General features: G+C 42.7%; 1 protein-coding gene across 1 annotated transcript in view; it reads right to left on the bottom strand.

Moving 5' to 3' along the window:
- Positions 1–1,622: 1,622 nt before the first annotated feature.
- The window catches only part of LOC123765246 (phospholipid-transporting ATPase ABCA3), a 39,892-nt gene continuing 30,383 nt past the window's right edge, over positions 1,623–11,131 (bottom strand). The window contains 4 exon segments of the mRNA XM_045753744.2: positions 1,623–3,841; positions 4,632–5,243; positions 5,832–6,067; positions 6,472–6,617. Of these exon segments, the coding sequence (XP_045609700.2) occupies positions 3,581–3,841; positions 4,632–5,243; positions 5,832–6,067; positions 6,472–6,617 (1,255 nt within the window). The 3' untranslated portion in view covers positions 1,623–3,580.

Genomic DNA, 11,131 nt, shown 5'->3' with positions numbered 1-11,131 from the left:
TATTAACAAGCTACTGGTGCTTCGGAGCTCATTAACTATTTAATATTTGTTAAACAAAGCTGCCAAAGATTGAGAAAAGAGATACAGGTTCGTAAGTGCTTTCGTGAATCTGGCCCCTGAACTCTCCGGACGATGTGTTACCTTTGATTTGCTTGTTGTTATTGCTTATCTTTACTTGATTATTTTTAATGAGTTGTTGATTCGTATATTTGCTTCAGCTACACAGTGTGTAGCAGCAGACAGTGTTGCTTATTCCCACCTGTGTTTGCTCACCTGTCGCCTCTGTGTGCTGCCCACACAGGTGAGTACGTGCCCGCGCACGTACCTCAAGGTTACGTGCCCGCGCACGCACGTACGTCTGTACCAGAGGAGAGGAAAAACACATTATTCAATATGGTATCTTGAGATGATTTCGGGGCTTTTTAGTGTCCCCGCGGCCCGGTCCTCGACCAGGCCTCCACCCCCAGGAAGCAGCCTGTGACAACTGACTAATACCCAGGTACCTATTTTACTGCTAGGTAACAGGGGCATAGGGTGAAAGAAACTCTGCCCATTGTTTCTCGCCGGCGCCTGGGATCGAACCCAGGACCACAGGATCACAAGCAAAGCGTGCTGTCCGCTCGGCCGACCGGCTCCCTTTAACATACATTTTGTGTGTGTGTGTTTACTATTTGTGTCTGCAGAATCGAACTTCTATAGCTCCTGGACCCCGCCTTTCTAACTGTCGATTGTTTTATATTCTGACTCCAGACCTATTTTCCTCTTGCAGATTTACTACATATATTTCTCTCTCTCACACACACACATTCCCAGGATGCAGCCCGTAGCAGTTGTTTAGCACCCAGGAACCTATTTAATTCTAGGTGAACAGAGACATCAGGTCAAAGAACTGGCCATTTGTTTCTGCCTCAACCGGGAATTGAACCCGGGCTCTTATGTCGACGACCCCAGAACGCTGTCCGCTCAGACCTGTGCAGGTAAGAGTCACTGACTAATCACAGAGCTGTGCACTGAATGACAATACAACAATAACAATGAGAGGTTAAAGTGGGGCAGCCCGCATCTCTTATACCATGACGCACTCAACATCTCTGTGGGTAGACTGGACACACAGAGCTGTTGTGGGTAGCTGTCCAGCTGCTTCACGCCCGCGACACGCTCGTCCCAATGTTTTTGACCAAGTCGTGGTGCAGTGATGCAAGGCGCTTGTTCGGGAGTACCCAGAGTATAGGTTCGGAATCTTCATGACTCCTATACAGATTTGAGGTAAAATCTCCCACGGAGAACTATGAAAGAGCACTTCCCTCGCCTCACACAATGGTCACCGACACACTGCTGGCGTGTGACGGCTCACACTCACCGCTTGCATTTCTCTGGGTGACAATGGTTCGCTCAACTCTGTTGCCGCTGTGTTGTAGGGACCAGCTCGTGGCGTCTGCACTTCTTGGCTGGCGCATTCAATCAACTTAATGCAATATAATCAGTGACCCAATTCTGGCTACACTCTGGTATACTGGATTCAAATGTGGTGGACTTTATGGAAGAGTTTCAAGGAGTCCATGTTGTCCATGTTGACAATTCAACATGGAAAATGGAAGCTTTTGAGGAAGGCAGTAAAAATATTATTAATATTCACTTTTTTAACAAAGGCAATTGAAAAATAACAATTTACAATAATATTTGACCTTATAAGTAGCAATGAGAAATGTAAATGTTAAATTATAAACTTTCGTTCATATTATGATTTTTTTTTTTTTTTTACTTTCAATGAGACTTTTGCAGGTGCACAAGTGATGATATATTTCATATGCTCGTATTTGATTGTTTTGAGCTACGATTGTTTTATTGCTTTGAGTTTTGCTCTTTACTAAGTGTTTTACTAAAGAGTTTTTCGCTTTACTAGAGCCAGTAAAGTAGCAATAGTTTCATCAGCAAGTCTACTCCTATAATCTTGAGAAAGTTCCTCAATAAAAATGATGAATCGCATATTTCAACGAAAATACTGTTGAAACAACCATTACGAGATGTTTGAAACATTAAAGTTTCTGGAATGGAATTCTAAAGTTTCAAAACATTATTTTTACTATTGTCTGCGGTAATTCAGTCATTAACCGATCTCTTTCAACATGTTCTAGTTCAGCTCTTAAATCGATACATTTGTTTGCCTTCAAATTGAACCGCTGTGTAAATGAATTGCATCTCAATATAATCCAAATGAATCTACTGCAACATTTTCAAATTTAGATTGTTTAATGTTGCACTGTCTAGCACTCTTATGACGTTTGCAGTTTCTTCAAATAACCTGAATTTAGGAAATCTTCAGGAAAATTTATCAACAGTTGAATCGACGATGCTCAAAAATTGCATTTATGGGCTCTGAATATCTATATTTTCATGAATTTCAAGATCTGTCACTTTTTTTTTAGGCTTGAGAAACATTTAAAAATGTCATTGTTGATATAACGTTTAAAAGTTTTCTGATTGGTTTCAAAGGCTTTTACGTCATCAACCATAACAAGGTTTTGCCAGAGGCTTGTAATTTGATGTTGAAGTCATTTAAATGTGAGAAATCTGTGAAAAAGTATCATTCAACAAATCCACACATCACATAACTCCTGAGAAGAACATTTTCATTCGTCATAAAATGGGCAATTTTCACTCACTCAACAAATCATTTAAGGACGGAAACACTACTAAAGTAACAAGGCATTATTGTACACAAGTAGTCCTGTGTACGCCGAATTCACCTCGCTCAGTTAATTCTGGATTTTTTTTCCTTTCTATTTATCAAAGAATGCGCATAAATATAATTAATTATCTTTGTTACAGTTTATCACTTCAAGTTCCTCAAGGCCAGCTTTGGCACACAAGGGGCCCCCGTGTGTAAATTACAATGAAAGCCTACCAGTGGATGCCCAACATATTTATCAAACACATTTACAAAGCCTACTTCTGTACCGATCATGCTGGGTGCTGCACCGTCAGTTGTCACAGCAACTATTTTTTTTTTAAGGTCAATCCTGTCAACTGGGGAATTCGTTTACTGCTTTCTTCCCTTTCAGCTCCTGTGGTGTGTTTAGGTAACGTGACCAAGTTGGCAACCCCCGTTACTGGGGGTCCACAGGTGAGAACGTTGTTTCTGGGGTCCACAGGTGAGAACGTTGTTTCTGGGGTCCATAGGTGAGTACGTTTTTTCTGGGGTCCACAGGTAAGACCATGGTTAAAAAGGGGGAACGAGAAACAATCTTAGAAACCACTGGCATAAGCAATACCGGTGAGAGAAATAACTCCATTAGCGAAACACGATCTAAAATCCAACTTATCAATGCTAATTTGCTTATAAATGTATAAATCACCTGAGCAACTCTAACGTAATTCAGTGACTAGAAATTGTAGTTCCCCAACGCCGCGTTGACTCCTACTTGGCTGCGCTGGTGAGAATATTAACTGCCAATTCATTCAGTAAAAAAAAATAATGGATTAGCACTACAGGTAGGTGCTGTGATTATGTTAAATAATGTGAATTAATACCCACCAAATATTAAAGCGATAATTATGAGAGGAGAGGCACGGCCGGGCCTCAGAACCTGGTTATGAGCTCGGTGGGGATTTTAAACTCCGGGGTCATCTGCGCCGCCTCTCTGGCGAAGGAGAGGAAGACCTGCTCCAGGGAGGTGTCCGAGGCGGCATAATCCTCCACCAGGGACGTGGACGCTGAAGCAGCAGCAGCAGGAGTCAGGCTTCCCGAGACGCTAGGGTCGCGCCCCGTCTTCAGCGCCTCCATCACCTTGAAGATCTGGCCCCATGAAATGTTGCTTGGAACTCTGAAGGCCAACATTGTCTGAAAGTTGTTAAGTAGTCGTAGGTTTATATACGTCCATATATATTTATATATATCTGAGGGAGCCGGGTTCGATACCCGGACATAAAAATGGTTCGGCAAGTTTCCTTTCACCGAACCGTAAATAGTTAAAGGAGTTAAGCAACTGTTGTAGGTTGTATCCGTGGTCAGTGAGGGACTTCGATACAAAATTAAAGTATATATATATACACAGACTTTCTGTCCACACAATAGAGAATGTTATTAATATTTTTGGTCCGGCTCTCGTATTTCTCCCGTAGTTTACCCCATAATATACACTAAAATTAAAGAAAATGTGACTGAACGAAGGTAAAGAAAATGATATTTATCATCGACTAATATAAAATGGTAGAAATTAACGCCCTTAATATATATAGAGAGACAAGTTTCAACATCATGAAATAGGTCCTTGGCCACAATGATAACAAAACCAGTGCTATGCTTAATTTTTTAGTAGCGAAAGTTGACGTCAATCCGAAGCCTTAATCCCCTTAGGAAATGATCAAATTTCTTTCAGCTTTGACTCCCAAAGCTTGGTCAGCCCAATCCCTCTCTCAATGTGAATGATGATGATAGGCAATATTTGAGGTCAATACTATAGCAGGAATCCTAAGCCTCGAAATCCGTGAATAAATATTCGAAATAAGGCGAAGCGGATATAGGAATTCATATCTTGAAGTGTTAGTAACAAGTTATCTAAGAAAATGATGTATAGGCCTACGATCAGTCCTAGCAGTGAGTATATATAGGGTTTAAGACAGCTTCTCACCTTGTGATGATCAGTAAGATTGGCTCCAGGTAGATGGTACCTGATGATGTCCTTCAGTTCTGCCACCTTGCTTTCATATACAGCCTCGCCATCAACCTGCCTCAGTTCGCTTTGGGAATACGTCCTCAGCTTCACCTGCAAGCTGTATCCCTGACCGAACTTGGCCTTCAGGTGTCCGCTCGTTCCCACACAACGCAGAGTCCCTCGAGACATGATGACTATGCGGTTGCAGAGAGCCTCGCACTCTTCCATGGAGTGGCTGGTGAGGACCACACTCTGGCCATTGTTGACGGCTTGCCTGACGGCCGTCCACACCTTCCGGCGCGAGGCTGGGTCCACTCCCGAGGTGGGTTCGTCCAAGAACACCAGCGGAGGCGACCCCACGAGCGCCATGGCTGTCGACAGCTTCCTACGGTTACCGCCGGAATATGTGGAGGAGGGCCGCTTGGCGCACTCCGTCAGGCCCACAAGAGATACCAGAGATTGAACGGTGTGTTTCATGCGACCTTCGCTGACTCCTCGTAGTCTACCAACGAGCGTCAGCATTTCTATTCCGGTGAGCTCCCCCAAGACAGCATCAAACTGAGGGCAGTATCCTATCTGCTGCACAAACTGTAACGGAAGAACCTTATGATAGTCGCAAAATTAGTCGTAATTCAAAAGAAAACATTTAGTTAAAAATTTAAAAAATTCTCTCCAGTTTCTTCACACGTCACGTGGGAAGAAACTCCTGGGATCTAGACAGAATTCTTCCGGAATCTTTTAAATACGAAGAAATTACTTCAAATCGAAATTCAGCTAGAAAAAATTCTCAGAAGCCGCCGGCTTTTTGTGCCCGTCTTCCACTAGGCAGAGTGTGGCACTCAGTACGTTCAGATAAATGGAACATAGAGACATGTGATTGGCAGTAAACTGAGTGGGAAAATAAAATAGATGCAAGACGGAGCGAGTGAGGGGTTACCAGCAGAAAATAACCTAAAGACTAGATATTGACAAAGTTTTAGGAAGTGTGAAAGTGCAGCCAAAAAAAAATTCTTTCAGTATGAAAAAATGATTATTCCCATAGATAAAAACTAGTAAACAAACCCCCATTTCACACACACACACACACACACACACACACACACACACACACACACACACACACACACACACACACACACACACACACACACACACACACACACATACGCAGCTCACCGTTTGCGTGTTACTCTGAAGGGAAATGTTACCAATCATGGCGTCTCCTCCGGACGGCTTCTCGTCCCCCGTCAGCATCCTGAAGGTGGTGGTCTTGCCTGCCCCGTTGACCCCCAGCAGGCCCAGACACTCCCCCCTCGCCACCCTGAAGGTGATGCCGCCGACGGCTGGACGGCTGGAGGCCAGGAACCGCTTCGACAGACCACTCACCAACAGTGTGGCGTTGTCGACCAAATCTGCAAACACAACTTCTTCAAACATGAATTTATTTAATTTTACACAACAGGACATTGAAGCTCATGTATACTAACTCTTGGTGGTTGATTTTAGATCTCTTTCCTGAGGAGGGTACACAAGTTGTCTCACTCATTCTCATACTCACTCATACTCATACTCACTCATACACCGCTTCCATACACACGCTTCGCTTCCATATATTCGCACATGTCTTCCTCACATACGCTCTCCCATCCGATATTCTTGTGAGGGACAATTACCAACCACTCAGGACCACTAGCAGCCGCTCAGGATCACTAGCAATCCCCCTAGCGATACTCTAAAGCACTATTTACCAATCAGAACTATAACAATTAATCAGCGGCAGTGCCAGCCAGTCTGAGCCACCACGACCTGTGCTCACTCTGATCGGCTGCTGCCTTGCGCCGCTTCATCATAGCCTCGACCAGCACAGCTTCGGCAGCAACGTCGCTGTCCTGATCCTGATCGTCGCTGTCCTGATCCTGCAGCACCCACCTGGAGACGGACGGAACCACCTGCAGCATCCACCTGGAGACGGATGATACACACAGTGGGCTGAGGTACTCACTCTCCACTTGATGACGGGAGGAACAGAATGGACTAGGGGGTACTGTATCATCCACCTGGTACACAATGGACCGGGGGCTGTATCTTGTTCCTAGGGGTACTTCAAGCGTGGCACAGTGATCAAATAATACACATACACTTTTCAGAATAGGGAAGTAGGTAGATAGGAAGCATGAGCTACTGTAACTAGCAGCTGATACAGCTGACTGCTGACGCAGCTATGAAATATCTGAGTGATACACAGCGCCAGTGAGGCACGTCAACACAATATACACAAAGAAATGATAAAAAACGGCATATATATATATATTGACGATCACGAAACAGTGATCATTTGTATGCGGAAAATCCACAGAGAAATGGAAAAGAAAGATGAACGTTTCGGCCGATCAGGGCCGTTGTCAACACCAGTCTGATCGGCACCAGACGGATGGCATCAACACCAGCAGTCTGGTGTTGACAACGGCCCTGATCATCAGACGGGGAAGGGAGGAGGGAGCTGTTACGTACCCTTATAAGATACGTAAGTGAATATATTAATATGTACATTTATAATTGTATGAAAATTACAAGCATGTATATTGTATACTTATATGTTCTATGCAAATGCACATTCATGTTACAGTGTTGGCGTTAGGCCCAGCGTATCGTGGGAATGATTGTTTATTTCTTTGTGTGATCAGTTTTCCCACGGGAACTAATGATTTATATGTGATCATCAGTGGGTAACAGAGTGAAATAATAATTGAGTGAACTGTATCTGGCAAATTGTCGTGGGATCGTCCGTTGCTGGGGTGTGCATGCCATTATGCTATTCTGTATGCATATTTTAATTACTATGTAAAGAAACACGTACTTTTGTTGTCTATATCAATATGTACTAATTATTCATTAAGTTAGTTTAAGATTACTCTTGTCACAATATAGTGCTCCATTGTTGAAATAATAAATATTGTAACTTTGGCAATTTATTCGCGGGGCAAGGCAATGTGTTTTTTGACTCTCATATTGGAGTTCAGTAGCTGAGCAGAAACCGGGGAGATAACACTTGTTGGAGTTAAGTCATTCTTTTATTCTAGCCATATAATTATTCTTAGTATTGATTTAATGTCTGGAAGTTACAGTGATATTTTTAATGTGATATATTGTGACCATATAATCATCTGTTTGCCTTTGAGATTTATTTAATATAAATGATATATATGCTTAGTCTTTATTCTTCAGTCCTATGAAGATTCTATTTTATGCTCATTACCAATTCAAGGGGTTATACTGGTGATTCGCTATTGAGAACAGCAGTTGTGTCGTATCCCTAGACTTATTAAAGTTTGGCTGCTGTAGGATCACGAGCCGTAACGTACGATAGGTAACAAAGAGTTATGGGGGCCTGTGCCGGGAAATATTGTCCCATTTTTAACTTAACTATGCTAATCTAACCTTGCCTTCCTAGGTACCAGTGTGTCAAGTGTCTCTGTGTGTTTCTTAAGAACTATTCCATGTGCCAAGCAAGCCTTCCTGTGTGTCAAGTAACAACGTTTCACGATTTTGAGGTAAGTCATCCTATATATTTTGTTTGTGCAGTGAGGCCAAGCAAATTTTCAGTGTGGTGACAATTTTACAGTGAAGTGTAGTGCAGTGCCATTGTGTTAATTAATTTTGTGAATCAAGTGCCAAGTGTTAGTAACGATGGAGGAGAAAGTTGCAGCGTTGGTGGCTCACCCAGACTTTGAAGGGATTCAGAACCTTAAAAAGACTGAGTTAATACAAATGGCAAATCATTTGGATTTGACCGCCAGCAATAGAATGGTTAAAGCCCAAATATTGAAAGTCATTGTGACGCATTTTGTTGAGAATGGGGGGTTAGGTGAAGAAATTCTAGAGGAGTTAAGAGAGGAGTCGAGTGATCAGATGACGTTAAAGCGTCTTGAGTTAGAAGCTCGCCAATTAGAGCTTGAAGCTCAAAAAGAACAGAAAATATTAGAGGCTGAAGCTCGTCAAAGAGAGATTGAAGCTCAACAGCAACAGCAAATATTAGAGGCTGAAGCTCAGCAAAGGGAGCTAGAGACTAGGCGTTTAGAAATTGCGGTACAGTTGCAAATAGAAGCCACAAAGAAGCAACAAGCCGAGGAACAAACTAGGCAATTAGAGATTCAACAACAAATGGCTGACACTAACTTCAGGCTTGAATCACAGCGTATGGCAGCTGGGCATGGAAATACTAGTAATGTTTCAACAAATAGTGATAATAATCCCATCAGGATGAATAAGTATATAGAGTTGCCCAAGTTCAATGAGGAAGATCCTGAGGTTTTCTTTGCACATTTTAATAAAATTGCCATCAGTATGAACTGGCCAAGGGATCAGTGGGTAGCCATTATGCAGTCTCAATTCAAGGGGCGTAGTCAGGAGGTTTTCACATCCCTACCTGACGCTCATAGTTTTGATTATGACTTTGTAAAGAAAAGCATCCTCAATGCATACCAGCTAAATCCAGAGGCACACAGGCAAAAGTTCAGGAACCTAAGGAGAATCAAGGATCAGACAATAGCCGATTTTACTCGTCAGAAGACGAATTTTTGCAACAGATGGTTAAAGTCACTTGCAGTCACTGATTTTGATGCTCTAAAGAATCTTCTCATAATGGAAGAAGTATTGTCCTGTCTTCCAGACCAGTTGTCTACTTTTATGGCAGAACAAAAGAATGTAACCGATATTGATGAGCTGTCAAAGCTCGCGGATGAGCATGAGTTGCTGACTAAGGCCCCGTTTATGGCCACTTCACCTAAGTCTAGTCGTAGAGTAAATTTCAATGCTCACCGTACTCCTTATCAGTATAAGTCTCCTCCTGGTGCGACAGTTACTCCCGTGAACTCTTCTCTTACTAACCCTAAGATGGTTACTCCATTGCCAGGATCATCTAAGCCTAGTAATGCTAATTCTAAACCGGCAGTTGGTTATACCAGTGTGTCCACTGTCAAACATTGTACCCATTGTAAGAGAAGGGGGCATGTGATTTCTTCATGTTTTAGTTTGCATCCTGAACTCCGACCAACTGGTCTTATTATGAGTAAAGGAGTGCAACCTATTAATTCTTCATGTATTACAGTCAGTCCCAATTGGATGGCTGAATTCAAACCCTATATGTCCACAGGTACCTTATTATGTACTAATGGTAGACATAAGACTGTTCAATTACTCCGTGATACTGGAGCTTCACAGTCTCTTATTACCCAGAAGGTACTTGATGATGTTGACACCCGAGATCTGGGTGAAGTTGTGCTTCTCCAGGGTATTGCCGGTAGTGTGCAACCAGTGTCCTTATTGCAAGTTAACCTTGATTCTAAATATACTTCAGGATGGTGTAATGTTGGTGTAAGTAAACAACTGCCCATTCCTGGGGTAGACATTATTCTAGGTAATGATTTTGGCAACCAAATGGTTGTAGGGCCCAAGTGTCCCATCATGTTAACTAAACCCCATAATGTATTAGCTAAACCGGAAGCAGATGATGATATTATTTACCCTGCTTGTGTTGTAACTAGATCAATGGGAAAAACAGGTGAGAGTAATCCTGTCTTCACTGAGGTTGCTGACCCCAAGACCAGGACCCCTTCAGTAAAGGAGTGGGAGGTGGATCTTGAGGATTCTTTTATGACTCGACTGGATGATGAGAGTGAGGCCGTAGTAGAAGCCCCGCCGAACCTAAATCACAAGGAAAGTGAAGGTGAGGAGGCTGAACTATCTGTACCTTGCCCGCTTGTCTCCAGTGCGCCAGTTGACGAGAGTGAGGCCGAAGTAGCTATGACTCCATTTTATTCTGATCAATCGGGAAAAGAGATCAAGCTACTAGGTTCTTGCCCGCTCGCTGCTGAGTCTGAGTCATTGCCCTTAAGTGTTGTACAGACTACTGATCCTAGTTTAAGTAAGTGTATTTCTGAGGCTCCTGATAATATTGATGCATTGGAGGAAGGGACGGGTTTCTTCTTCAAGGATCGACTTCTGATGAGAAGGTGGAGACCCAAGGGAACTCCCTCTTCAGAGGATTGTGAGATTAGAACCCAACTCGTTGTCCCCAATGATTATCGTAGGCAGGTCCTGCAGGCTGCACATGATGACCCCATGGGAGGTCATCAAGGTATCACGAATATGTACCATAAGATAAGTAAATATTTTTTCTGGCCAAAGTTAAAGAAAGACGTGGTCAGATATTGTCATAACTGTATACCCTGTCAAATTGTTGGTAAACCAAATCAATCTGTACCTAGAGCACCATTGCAACCTATTGTAGTTCCTGATGAACCATTTACTCATGTTGTAATTGATTGTGTGGGTCCTTTACCTAAGACTAAATCGGGTAACATGTTTTTGTTCACTCTCATGTGTATGACTACTAGATTTCCTGAAGCTTATGCTCTACGGAATACCAAGGCTCATAATCTCATCAAGTGTCTTGAAAGATTCTTTTCGTTGTTTGG

Source organism: Procambarus clarkii, chromosome 33, assembly GCF_040958095.1.
Source record: "Procambarus clarkii isolate CNS0578487 chromosome 33, FALCON_Pclarkii_2.0, whole genome shotgun sequence".
Lineage (NCBI taxonomy): Eukaryota > Metazoa > Arthropoda > Malacostraca > Decapoda > Cambaridae > Procambarus > Procambarus clarkii.
Note: the sequence above shows the minus strand (reverse complement) of the source record. Positions and strands in the feature narration are given on the sequence as shown.